At 42.6% G+C, this 14,418-nt stretch overlaps 1 protein-coding gene across 2 annotated transcripts in view; it reads right to left on the reverse strand.

Annotated features, from left to right (window-relative positions):
- The window catches only part of GNAI1 (G protein subunit alpha i1), an 83,296-nt gene extending 69,771 nt beyond the window's left edge, over window positions 1-13,525 (reverse strand). The window contains exon 1 of one of the 2 annotated variants that reach the window (XM_084784508.1): window positions 13,141-13,525. In XM_084784508.1, coding sequence (XP_084640634.1) covers window positions 13,141-13,258 — 118 coding nt within the window. In that variant the 5' untranslated portion in view covers window positions 13,259-13,525. Of the gene's footprint in view, window positions 1-7,192; window positions 7,214-13,140 lie in introns of those variants that run through there. The other variant, XM_084784509.1, reaches the window with a different exon arrangement.
- Between the last annotated feature and the right edge of the window lie 893 nt (window positions 13,526-14,418).

The following is a 14,418-nucleotide window of genomic DNA, read 5'->3' on the forward strand; positions in this document are numbered from 1 at the left end:
GAGTGGGTGCTAGTAAAATGCAGTTGTTTTGCTTGGTAGTCATCTAAATCTTCAGCCTTAATTATATGTTTGTGTGTATGTGTGTGTGTGTGTGTGTGTGTGTGTGTGTGTGTGTGTGTGTGTGTATATATATACACATATATACATATATGTTTAAATGGTGTTGAATATATTTAAATCATTATCAGGAATCAATAAAAATAAAAATATTTAATAAGGATCCAGATATTTGATACTTAAAAAAAAGCAATGTCTCAAATTCCATTCATGAGATGACAGAAGCAGGCCTAGAAACAGGTAAGAAGGAAGGCATCCTAGGAAGAGGAACAAGATAAGGATGGGTTTGGAGATCAGCACTATCTGAAATGCATGACGTCATACTCAAAAATGGGAAGGGCTGGAGAATGGCAAAGCAGAGTCATGGGAAATATACAAAGGCAGAGTGGAAACCAAACCACACAGAATATTTAACACCATGCTAGTAATTAGGGTGGTGCTCTGTAAATAATGGGAACCACCAGGGACTTCTGAGCAGCCACTGATAAAATCAGAGCTGTCAATCACGAGGCTTACAGGCTGAAGGTATGCAGGCAGGAAGACCAGGTAGGAGACTATTGCAGCAGACTAGTTCAGATGAAAATGGAAAAGGAGGGTGGTTACTCCTCTTCTGGAATGGAGGAGGAACAAAGCCCAGGGAACAGCTGGATGTGAAAGCACAGAACGAGAAAAGGCCCATGTTGACAGGTATTGGAGTACAATACTAATGTCTGGGTTTATATGTAAAATATTTCTACAAAGATAACACGATGGTAAACATGTGGGTACTGGGACCTTATATGAGAGCTGAAACATTCATTACAGCACCTTGGAAGTCCTTCTGATCTTTCTATGAGCATAAACCTTATAGTAGCTCAATGTCATTAACCTAGGAATTAAACAACAAAAACAAAAACAAAAAAATAAGGACATAGAGACAAAGTGTGATGGAGGCAGCAGACCATGTTACAACAAAGCAGGAAGACCTCAGTGGCTACCATCAGAATGGTTACATAATCTGTGGATATAATGAAATGGGCCAAAATAACTAGACTGCTTTATTTAACGTCTGTTTTCTCTGACTCTTATTGGCTTCCCAAAGATTGCTCCATTCCAAGATACATGGAGCCTGCAAGCCATAGGTTTGGCATTCTATAAGTATCTGTTAAATGAATTACATGTGTTTAAGAACCAGATGTTACAACTAACCCTGAGTAAACCCAATCTGCAAATGATACTTGGGAAAGAAAGACGCCAACGAACGTGAGCTGTGTTTGATCATAAGTTCTTATAATTATTAATGAGATGGTAAGTTGCCTAAGCTCTGAATTCCCTACTGCATGCAATAAGAATTACACTAAAATTTTGCATTGGGGAAAAATGGTTATGAAAAACATGGCATGATCAATCATTTCAAGTCCAGTTACTATAAACATCATTCGCTGCTCTCTCTAGCATCCTCACACTTGCCAAAACTCTCAATTAGTCTGACACTATAAACAGATTAGAGAACCTTAAAAACAAAGTATCTGCTCCTCCCAGTTCTGGAAACTGGAAATCCATGAGAGGAAATGCCGTGGAAGAGAAATTCCAGCCCTTAGGACCTACCTTGGGCTCCATGCTTACTTATTGCATTGGGATGGAGATTCTAGCAAGAATTATTGGGGGTGGGGGAGGAACAACACAGAGTTGAAGCAAGGACCAACAGCCCTTTCCTTATGTCCAACAGAAGCAGTTCATCTTGAGCATCAACAGAAGAGAACAGCCATGAAAACATTATGGGGACTGAATAATCTTATCATCAAAGGGACTTCACATGAAAGTTCTTCCACACATAGAAGATTAATTGTCACTAATTATAATTCTGGGTCAGTCCTCAGGAAGTACATGTTTCCATGGAAGATAACACTGAATTATTTTCCCCAAAATGTCCCATTGAAACTAGTCTCCAGATTCCTATCAGAAATGCATAGCATAACAGCAATAAGCAGGAGAGATATTGACAAATATGTATGTGTGTACATATGTGAATGTAAAAAATGTAATGAGGGCTCACTTTATACCAATTGATAAGATTGTGTGAGGTTTCATAAATGTGGAGAAAAGAAGACCAGGCTTGAAAAATGTTTATGAGAAGGGTAAATGTAAAAATGCCAGGAGGATCATCTCCAGGGTTGTGTCTTTCATAATGTGGACAGGCCTGAGGGCCCACAGCATGGGGATCCTCTGGGAGCCTGAGAAAAAAATGCAGAATCTTGGACCCAATCCTACACCTTTTGAGTGCCAATTTGCACATGAGAGTTCAATTACATTTATGCATGTTGTAAGTTTAAGAAAAGAAGTTCTAGAAAAATTGGGCTGGCACATATGATGCATCAGGGATAGCTAAAAGAAAAATTACAAGAGAAAAAAGTTGTTTCCTTAAAAAAAAGGGGGGGGGGTCCAACTTCAGAGATGGCAGTAGAGTAATATTCAGGGCTAGAAAGAGGGCACTGTGACTAAAAGCACACGATGCTCTTGAAGAGGACCTGAGTTCCATTCCTAGCACCCACATTAAGTGTCCAACAACAATCTGTAACTGCAGCTCTAGGTGCCTTTTAATTCTACTGACACACCTGCATTCATAGGCACATACCAACACACACACACACACACACACACACACAGACACACACACACACACACACACACACACACACACACACACACACACACACACCACTGCTGATGGGCTTTCCACCCCTCTTTTATACTTAGAAGAACAATGGGGAAAGAAACAGAAATGAGTGTCAACGAGATGGAGATGGAAGAATATCCAAGGGGCCTCCTCTCCCAGGCAACCCTCTTGGCAAAGCCTACAAGCTTGGGGGGTTATCAGTGGCAAAGGCAGAAGGCAGATGGGGACAAGCAAGGCAGAGCCAGGCCTCTCTCTTCCTGTCTTCTCTGGACCAAAGTTCCAGAGGCAATTGGTGGGTCAGGGAGGAGGCTCTATGAAGGGATGGTGTCTAAACAGAGGAGGAGAAATGTTGTCCTCAGCCTTGAATATGTGCTGTTAGGAGCATCAAAAAACTCTGCCTTCCCCTTGCACTCTACAAAACTCATTGTACAGTGGAACCATGGCAACACGCTCAGCCAGGTCAAATGCACCGTTCCATATGCACCCTTGTGAAGCAGCTACAAGGGGACACACTCTACTATGAGGTGTCATCGAGACACTTTGTGCAGCAGACCACCCAACTTTTCAAACTAGGTATGCACAGTAGACAGTGATTTAAAATCTGGAAAACACAAAAGACAATAAGCAAACCTAAGGGTTTAGAAATGGTTTTCCAGGAATGGCCATGGCATCATGAAATGTCAGCATATTAAAAGGTATTAAAAGGTAGGCTAGGATATTACTGAACAGATGAAATGAGCCCTAAGCATATGTAAGTATCAATAAGGGTTATGGAAAAGCCCTGCCTAAGTATAAAGTATTTCATTCAACAAGAGGAGAGACAAGATACAAGGTACTACCTCTTTAAATAAATACTGATAGGTGCGGTCCCATGAGTGTCTGTTATATTTCTCAAGGCTTCCAGACCTTTGATGCTACTTTGGCTTCAATACAAAGGAAAGAAAGCCATGATCTATAAGATGTGGTGGCACATGTCTCTAATTCCAGCTCATTTTAGCAAGGCTGAGATAGGAAGGTTACAAGTTAAAAGCCTACCTACAATATAGAGTTCAAGGTCTTGAGAGGGAGAAAAAAAGGACAGGGATATAGCCAGCCTCGCTTGCCACTGGTGAAGCCACCAGTTTAATATGCAAAACCACCAAAGAAGAAAATCAACATCTATTCGTAATTGACTGAATTATAATTTACAAGCGGTAAAAGCAAAATCAGAAGTAATCTAGTATTATGAAAGAGAGTTATAATTATTAAGGAATATATGAATAGTTCCCTTTGCCTCATCTTACTGTAATGGTGGCATGAGTTGAAAATGTCTAAGGACCGGGACACAGGAGTCTTGTGTAGGTGTGAGCAAGAGCAAGGTGAGAGGCACAGGTGCTGAAGCAGGGGAGGGTCAATGAGGGGACAGATGCAGAGTATTGGGTATTCAACACAGCAAATTTACCAACCAGAGTAAGAGTGCACCGTGCCACATCCTGGCACAAAATTTATGGTCCAAGTGAGTGTAAAGATCTGTGGAAAGCCAGGTCTCTAATTTGTATGGACTGGTTATAACATATAAAAATGAATTGTGATTCTTAAAATTGGATTAACTTGAGAACCACAAAGTCATATTGAGTTTTCTCCTAATGCTCAATGTATTATAATGATCTCACTGCAGCTTTACTTATACGACCTGTGTGTATGAAACACTGTGATACGCAGAATTAGTATGGCTTAAGATTGCCAAATAAAAGGCAAGTTTCCAAGAAGGAGAACATACAATAATAGATTAGGTAAATAAATTCCAAGAATAAAAGCTCAGGACCCCATCTTAGGAGGGCAATGCAAGCAGGAAGCATTCCTTATAACTCCATGCTGAACATTAAGGAACTAATATGTTTATTAACTCATAATGTAAAATAAAGACTACTCTCATTTGCAAGAGACACATCTCCTCTCCCCAAAAGTAAATTCAGGGGAGGTCTAGAGTTTTATTTTTAAAAAAGTATCTGGACTCAAAAATATGGTACGTTTCAGAATGATTAAAATGTTTGGAACATAATAAACTACCCCAGGGAAAAGGCACATTTGTATAAATCTATCTAAATATTTTTTCATAATGTACACTTACAGGTCCAGGTTTTTTTTTTCCAAAAGAAAAACATCTAAAATGAAAATATGTAAGAAAAACATAGCATTTATTTTTTATCAATGAGTAATAACATGAAAAGGAAACACTTTTTAATCAATTATAAAGTCTTGCATTTTCTTAAAATTCATCTTTACAGATTTCTAAACAATGCACAAATGTGAGTCTGGGGAAGCAGCAGTGAAGGGGCTGGTAAAAGAAATCTAAGCTCTACAGAGATTCTGCGGTGGGAGCAGAAGTAATTAAAATTGATTTTTACCTCGAGAAAGTCTTTGCTATGCACACATCTTTGCTAAGAAAGTCAACAAAACATTTAACGTCCAAGATAGTGAATGGTTCAAATTGTAAGGCAGGGCTGAACTCACAGTGTTCATAACAGTTTCTATCTATTAGGAACTCATGTGCTTTTTCTGAGAACTTCAGTACATTAACTTATTCTGTTCCCAGCCTCGTGGGCTAGATATATTTATTATTCAGCATTTATAGAAAATGGAATCTTAAAGTATGTGGTCTACTGAAAGTCTCAAGAAGAACAATTGCCATGAGAGTTCTCAGTCACTTACTTGCCTTTATTCTGGATTGCACCCCTACAAAGTTCAATAACTCTAAGGGAAGAAAACTATTCACCAATAGCTAAGGACCCAGTAGGATTCTATGCTACATAGAGCTCCCAGCCAATTAAGATCAACTATGCTCAGAAAAGCACAACAGAAACTGGCAAATTTATAGCCATAGCAATTTATGAGGCATTCTGCGATACTAAAATCCCCCAAACTGAAGTGTATCACCCCACTATTAAATTCTATTCTCTTTCTCCCCCTTGCGCCTATGGGAATCTTGGTCTTTTGCTATAAATATATTATTTCTCTAAACTATACCTCCTAACACTGATTAAAATAAAAGCATAAGCCATACTTTATTAGGCACCACCACCAATAATTCCTACCACTTATGGACAAGCAACACAGAGAGGGCACATTGTGGCTGAGCTCTCAGCATACCCTGCTGATCTCCATGATATCCTGGGCCACCCACAGCCTTGGTGGTACATACCTCCTCATGTGACTGCATCCATTTGACAAAGTCAAATGTGAAGCATCCATGAAGCAATATGTCAAAGCAAAGAACGGAGAATAAACAACAATATCAATAAAACACATCATCCCCACCAATTAATTTACCAAACCACATGCAGTGCTTTTCTGATCATGCAACAAGAATCTATCCCACAACTAATATTTACAACTGTGTAATGAATAACACTAAGTTTTAGTTACTCTAACCAGCAAGATATAAAACAAAGATAAATAGGAATATACTGGGTCAAAATTCATTCAAATGACCCCAGATACAACAGAACGTGCCAGTTCTTTGCACATAAGGTATTAGCCACATTTATTGTTGAGTCACATTATGTATTCACCAGTAATGAAGAGAATGCTATTACAGACGACCCCATCAAGCAGTAGACAAGTCCCACTGGATTCATTTTCTAAGAGCTAATTCCACAGAGCAAGTCAACCAATATGCTTTTTTTTTTTTAAAGTCAGCGATTTCAGTATGGTGCAATCAAGAAGCAGAATTAATTTAGACTAGATGGTCAAGAAAAACCTCACTGACAAGGCAGAGAGAGAAAAGCTAAGCTTTCACATTACAGTTTGAGTACAGTATCTTGGGTTCAATACAGAATGCCAGAACCCAGTGATCTTAGGTTCCACAGGTATATAAGTTATGAACGATTGCAGAATATAAAATTACAACCACTAGCCATTTCCTAGTGTTATATACAACATAGCATAGAGCTACCTGGCTACTGGGAGCTGCTTTAAAGCATGCCTGACTTTATACCACCTGAGTTGCCCTGGAGTGCTCTGTATACATACTACATTGAGCTCTTTCCTAGCAAGGGCTCAGACGAAAGATAGAAACATGACAGATTTAAGTTATATTAGAAGGACCTGAGTAAAGGTAGGGCAGAATACTAGGATGGGAAGGAAGGATATTTTGTTAGAAACAACAGTAAAGTGGCCGGTGGGGGGGGAGGCAGTAGGCACCTGATACATAGAGTTAGAAAGCTTATTTGAGTTGGGTCGTGAGAAAGGCAAACTTTCAAAACACAATCTTGGATATTCAGATGAAAAGACTTCATCTTTTTTTATATATTATATACGGTACATAAAATAATAGAAGTAGCATATCATCATCATCATCATCATCATCATCATCATCATCATTATTATTATTGTAGTAGTATAGGTGTGTTCTGTTTAGGTTAGCTTTTTCCTCCTTGCTGCAAACGAGTGCTACCACCCAGTAAGAAGGAGAGGTTACCAAAGGGCAGAGTGCAGTACCTCATGATGCAAACCATCAGCCAGCCGCTCCCTGGTATGGAGACCTGGTGAATTTGGGCACAGAGGAAAGGGTTCTTTTTATTTCCTCCCTATGCATCCCATTTTGAATGGGGAAGTGGCATGTAGAACTGATGAGTGCCTCTTGGCCCATCATTACACTCTGGAGCAGATAATTGGTTTCATTTGTTCGTTTTGCAGGTCCTCAACTCATTGAAGACACCTACAATCTCATCCATATGCAATCAGAAGCCTTGGAATTTCCCCTGGTGTTGTGAAGGAAGGGAGGAGGCTCTGGAGACAATGAGGTTAATGCATTTTATTTGCAGAATAAACTTGAATGCTTGGGAGCTACGCACTTGGCTGTAGTAGATACAGTGAAAGACGTCATCCAGGCAAGCCCCACCCTTAGAATCTGTGAATGTTGCCAGATGTGGTAAAACACACTTTGCAGGTATAAGTCTAACTCTTGCCGTGGGTCTGTTAGCCTGGAATTTGTAGGTGAGCCTGGTGTAATCATAAGGTTGCAATAAGTGAGAAAGAGAAGCAGGAGAGGAAACGCCTCACTGGTGATTTCTGACTCCGAAGAAGTGGAGGGCTACTACTATAAGCCAATGGAAACAACCAGCTGCCTCCAGAGCCCCCCTCTCAACCTAGGGGTCACAACCTATCTGGTAAACCTCTAGCTCCAAAAATATTTATATTACTAGCCAGGCATGGTGGCATGTGCCTTTAATCCCAGCACTCGGGAGGCAGAGGCAAGTGGATCGCTGTGAGTTCAAGGCCAGCCTGGTCTACAAAGCCAGGACAGCCAAGGCTACACAAAGAAACCCTGTCTCAAAAAACAGAAACAAAATAAAAGCAAAAACAAAAACAAAAAATTATTAGCCAGGTGTGGTGGCGCACGTCTCTAATCTCAGCATGTGGGAGGCAGAGGCAGGTGGATCACTGTGAGTTTGAGGCTAGCCTGGTCTCCAAAGCAAGCCCAGGACAGCCAAGGCTACACAGAGAAACCTTGTCTCAAAAAACAAACAAACAAAAATTACATTACTACTCATAACAGTGGCAAAATTACAGCTATCAAGTAGCAACAAAGGTAATTTTATCATTGGGGATCACATGTGAAATTGTCTTGAAGGGCTGCAGCCGCATTAGGAAGGCGGAGAACTGCTGCTCTGGATTGTGCAAACAAAGCCAGGAAACAAAGCAATCCTTAGATCTTCCAGAAGAGATGTCCTGTCCACATCCTTATTAACCCAGTGGAAACCTGTTTGGGAATTCTGCCCTCCAGAACCCCATAATGAATCTTCTGCGGCTTGAAGCCATTTAATATAAACCAATAAACATTTGTTTTAAAATTATTTCTTCCTGTCTAGATTAAGATTTCTAACCGTAATTTAACTAATTGTGGCAAAAGGCAGCCCAAGCATCACAAGATAATGTTCTGTTAACCTTAGTTCATAGGCTCAAATGCCATCTGGGATCTGAAGCTCACCAGTGCCTTACCCTAGGGAATCATGCACTGGGCAAATGCATGCCAAGACATGTGACCAAGAAATATGTGACCTAAGAATGTGACCAATACACTCCATTCGTCTCCCACGAATGTGTTGATCTTAAATGTTCCAAGGCACGAGAACAAATAACAAAATGTCAGTTAAGATTGTGGCTAGACCCTCAGCTTTTTGGCTTAAAAGCTTACACTAAATATTTTCAGATTTAATTAATATTTTCTACCAAATTCTAAAAGATATTTATTCTATTTCCTAAGTCACTCACTAAATCCTGTAAGGTAAGTATTATAGCTCCTGTCATTGATACACTTGAAAGTCTCATGTTCTAAATGAAAGGAGCCAGAGCATAGACATGGAAGCGGAGTGTTTACTTCCACCAAAAAACAAATGCGAAATGCTCTTAAATCAGGAGGATAATTCAAGTACTAAACCGGACAATAACAAGCTGCCACTGCCATCTCCTAACATTGACTACACTTAACAAACAATATGTTGACTGTGGAAAATTAAGTATTAACAGCAGTATTCGATTTGCTTCTAGATATCATTCATTTATTCTGGTCATTTCACATTTTTACTAGTCCTTTTTCCTTTGATGCTAATTGGCTGCTATTTATTCCTGCAGCTACTGGGAAATTATGAAGAATATATTCCAGCATAATTTTACATAATTTAGCACACATTTACACATGACAAAGTAAAAGGACTGTAAAGAAAGTACAGGGAAAACAAAAGGACTTTGCCCCTCTGGTGTGTTCAGAGTAGTTGGACTCAGGGAGGGAAAAAAAGACTTAAACATTAGACATCAATTGCAAATACATTTAATCTACGTAACTGCTCCTGTTGGAGGAGTGGAAACACTGAGAAGATACGGGTGGAGGGGAGCCAAGTCTAAAACAAATGTTCATTCTTTGTCCAATGCAGAAGGCAAGAAAGGTTTCAGACGGAACACACAGCATGATGGGAAAGAGAGGCAAAGGGGAAAGCTCTGGTAGGAGCACAAACCTTCAGCAAAGAGGCTGTGTGTGAGCAGAGAGGGAGCCGAGAGCTGGGGGGGTGGGGGGGTGGGGGGAGGATGAGAAGTGTAAGATTCAAGAAAAACTCAACATATCCAAAACAAACAATTACACAACCAGTGGCTCCCATCAGAATACCAGCTAACACAAGTAGAGCAGGGACAGAGAAGCACAACTCAGTTGGAAGTGGCAGGTCCATTTGTCCAAGGGAAACAGCTAAAACAACGCAAAAATCGAAAGCCTGAGGAAGCAAGAATTTCTCAGCCAGGGAAGTCATAGTCCAAGTGCAAAGGAAGTGGAGGGATCATTGATGGCAACAGAAAAAAAAGGTCCATCAACAGAAGACTTCAAAGTTCTCACCTGACTGCCCCTCCCCACCCTACCCCCAGCCTGGCTGTGGGTTGATGTTCTATTGCTTGTGGAAGTGGATAAGGTCAAGAGAACTATCAGCTGTGGTAAGGGAAAAATAAAACTCAAAGTTTTGCAAAGAAATTGCAGCTGAGCAATTAATTCATGAAAACTGTGCTTTAAAAAAAAAATTGAATACCTTTCATCTCAGAAAAATATCATCACTAAATGCATCTTAGTAAATAACAGGAATACAACATAGTCTAACTGGAAAATAAATCCTAATGTCCTTAAAATTATGAACCCCATCATCTCAAAGATGTAATAATAAAGGGAACTTTGCTCTGAAGCAGTTATCCGTGTACAGTGGAATGAAAGCTAAGTTCTACCCCATCTACGTAAGCATCTTAACTCCATCAAATACTAAAAGGTAAAACTTTAAGTGAAAGGCTTAAATGAACAGAACCCTAACCTGGTCCCCTTCGGGTCAGGAGAACAGACTTAGTCCCTCTCTGTTTATGTAGGCCTCACTCACTGTACTCAGTGAAACAGCTATCATTTAAATAGTAAATATTAGATACCTAGCACCCAAATATTTGCAAATCTCATTCTCTCCCACTTCAGATGTTTAAAACAATGTATTCTTTCATTTAAAAAAAAAAAAAAGAAAGTAATGTAACCAGATAGACTGTTTTAAATGTTTTATGCTTTAGGCATCTTAAAATACATTATTGAGGAAAAAACAAAAACAACTGAAGATGAAGACATTGTCCTAAAACTGAAAAGACGTTGGTTACAGATTACCTAGATACATCTCAGCTGGTTAGATGAATGTCATGGGGCTGTTTGCACCGTGCCTTAAACATCAAAACTTGGGCCAAAGATCATAATTCACTGCTAAAGTCTGATTTGGGGGGGGGGAAGGTTTTGAAGTATTACAAGAATGAAGAGAGAGAGAGAGAGAGAGAGAGAGAGAGAGAGAGAGAGAGAGAGAGAAAGAGAGAGAGAGAGAGAGAGAGAGAGAGAGAGAGAGAGAGAGAATATGAAGATGGGTGTCAAAGCTCCAGACATAAGGGTAGGGCAGAGTAAGAGTAACACACAGGAGGAGTGCTGGGCATGGACTGCAATTCTAGATACAGTTGTAGGTAAAAGCAAAGCCTCATAGCTAGAAACAACACTTAAAGTAACTCATTTGCGGTCTGTTCGTTTATCATTTTAGCATCTTTTTTAATGCACCGGTTTGGAGGAATAAGTATGGCATGATTTCTTCTGAAAATCAGGACTCGGATATCTCTCATTAAACTCACCACTGATGGTTAAAGAGATCAACTTCAGCTGTAACACGCTCAACCATATTTAATTATTAACCCAAAACAGTGGTTCTCCAGAGGTTACATATCTGCCTCCAGGGGGCGTTTGGAAACATTTTGGGAGATTAGAAACATGAGGTGGCAATTAGCCTCTCATGGGTGGAGGTCAACTTCATTGCTCAAAATCCTACAACAACCCACAGGACACCAGGAACAACAAAGAATTATCAAGTTCAAACCGTCAAGGGAGCTTGCAGAAGCAAAACTCTATTCTCCAAATCTTTCTTAGTTGCCTAATTAAAGATAAGCCTCCTCCTCCGCTGCCGGAGGGCTCATTTTACTACTGCTTTCAGTGTGATGGATGGCAGCTCCAAGTAAGAACTATACTGCAGCCCACTAAGACACTCACAGCAGGTGCACTGCCACCACAGCAAAAGAATTTTCTAATCCTTTTATTACATGTTTATTGTAAGTTGCCTCGCCTTCACCGAGCTGGCCTCTACTTAGTTCAGGATCAAGTTGTGTCACGTCTGTGGTCAATATTCTAAAAACACAGGATCTTTTTAATACAAAAACTTAGGTCAATCCTATTTACAGAGAAAGATTTATGGGGGAGGCTGTGAAGGGTGAAAACACCACCCTGATTTTTAAAATGCAAAGTTGTTTCACAGTTTGCTTGCAAAATGACTCAGACTATTATTACTTTTAGTCGTGCCAAGTTTGCTTCTTCTGAGCCTACTAGTAATGGAGAAAGAACGAAATAACCACCATCTTTCTGCAGTCGTTAAACCAATGAAACAGGAGCTTACTAAAAAGCAGATTTGTGCAGTGGTGTTTCTCTTTTATCACAACTGTGAGGGGAAAAAGCACACACACAAGCAATCGCTGGAAGTGAAAATGAAGATTCTAAGAAATCTGTCATCTATCTAAATACCTAGAGTGTAGGAGGAAAACAAACAAAAGGAAACCCTGACTCACAGATCTAAAACACCATAACCTGTGAATGTTTTCCTAATATACCGCTCAATCAAAAATACGGATTTATTTTTTCCCCCCTCTGTTCAAAAAACTGAAAAGAAAGACTTCCACATAGGCTTTCAGCAAAACAGTGTAAAGAATGAATAAAAAAGCCTGATGTGCACCTGCCAAACCTCACTGGCCTGAGCACCACAGTGAAGAGAGGACCCTGTGGTCGAGAAGGAGCCCTTCGCGCCTGTCTCGGCTGTTTTCACCCGCGAAGCATCTTCATCTCCTACTATGGGAGCAAATGTAAGCCAACTTTGGTGGTTTCCATCCCCCACCCATGCAAAATCCACCATCCAGCACAGCCCAGGTCCTTAAGCAGGGAAAATCTCCTCAGTGCTCTTTTCCACTCAGACTCGCCAAATGAAGTTGACAGGCGATATCACTGAGACCCCACGGAGGCACCACAAAAAGACCCCCGAGGCTACCCAACGTGGCACTTTCCCAGCGTGGGTAAAGCAAAGGAGACAAGACACCTCACCGCGGGGCGTCCGTGGGGAGGGAGTGATTCGCTTTTTTGGTCCCGAATTGCCCCCCATCTAGTGAGGGCAGAGCTCAACTTCAAAGATAGGGTTCCCACACGTCCCGCCACCCGGCCACGCTACGGGCTGCTGATGGGGTCGCGCGACAGTCACCGGCGCCACGGCCGAGAAGCCGCCTGCGCTGTGCTGGGGCAGGGATGCCGCGCTCGCTCCCCGCTGTCCACCCAACCCGGGCCCCGTCCCCACCGCCGTGCTCACCCAACAGCAGCAGCTTAACCTCGCGCGCCGCCTTCTCGCCGTCCTCCCGGAGGTTGCGGTCGATCATCTTGCTGCGCTCCACGGCCGCCTTGTCCTCAGCGCTCAGTGTGCAGCCCATGGTGGCCGAGCGTCGCCGCGCCCTCGGCGCCGGGGCCGGCTAGCAGCGCGGGGAGAGGCTGGCCCAGAGGCGGCCCCACTACGTCCTCAGCTCCGGCAAGCTGGAGGCAAGGTCTGCGAGCCCGCACGCCGCCGCCTCAGGCGGCCGTCCCCGCCGGCGACACTCCGCGATCCGCGCTCGTGAGTCCCCACGGCCGCCAGACTCCGCCGCAGCAGCTACCCGCGGTCGAGCCTCAGCAGCGCACAGCCCGCGCGAGCCCGTCGTCTGCGCGCCGCCGCGGCCCCGCCCCTGCCCGCCCCGCGACCACTCCCAGCGCGCGCTCCCGCCCGCTCGCCCGCGCACGTGCCGTCGGACAGCGCCCCCTCCGACAGCCACCGGCTCTCGTGATCGCGGACCCTGGCGGTTCCCGCGCTTGCCCCAGGAGTTCCTCGCGCTCCCAATGACTTCTCTGGCCCCAAGCGGGGTGCTTACTACCCTCCTTCTCCCGGAGACCATCGCTAGGATCCAGGCGTACCTGCCACTTAAGAGTGGGACCGTTGCCAAAGTTTCAAGGAAAAAAAAAACAAAAACAAAGAAAGAAAGAAAAAGGCAATCCTGAGCATTTGAGCATGCCCCGCCTGCAGCCACGCAAAGGTCTGCAAATGTGTGGGCTGTGTAAAGGACCGTGGGAAATAGAGCGAAATGAAAAAGGAATGGGGCCCTGTGAAACCCAAAGTGGAGAGCAACCAAGAGGGAATCTGGCGGCTTCCACCTCCTGCCATTTCTCTTTCTTTTCCCCTAGCTTTCCCTTTGATCTATGCTCACCTTCTTTTTCCTAAGGGAATGCAACTGGATGGATTTCTTCCTAACCGGATAAAACGTTTGACAAAGAATAACTTAAAAATGACAAGGGAAATAAAACACACAAACAAGTCCGTGCCTCTGTGGTGATGGATCGCCTTTAGGGCACATGTAAGTCCCTTGTAAAGCTGTATACCCATGTTTATGACCGTGTTCTAACTCCAGTGCCAGTGGGCACGTTTCTCTCTGCAAGCCTTAGCTTCCTTCCTGGGCAAATGAGCTGTTCATTGACACTACAGTGCATCCTTCCCGGGCCAGGCCAAAGCCTACGTGACTTTTCACCCAGCATGAGAGGAGGAGCATAGGCCTGAGATCTAGGC

The sequence above is a fragment of the Acomys minous genome (assembly GCF_964271855.1).
Source record: "Acomys minous genome assembly, chromosome: 6".
In the NCBI taxonomy this organism is placed as follows: domain Eukaryota; kingdom Metazoa; phylum Chordata; class Mammalia; order Rodentia; family Muridae; genus Acomys; species Acomys minous.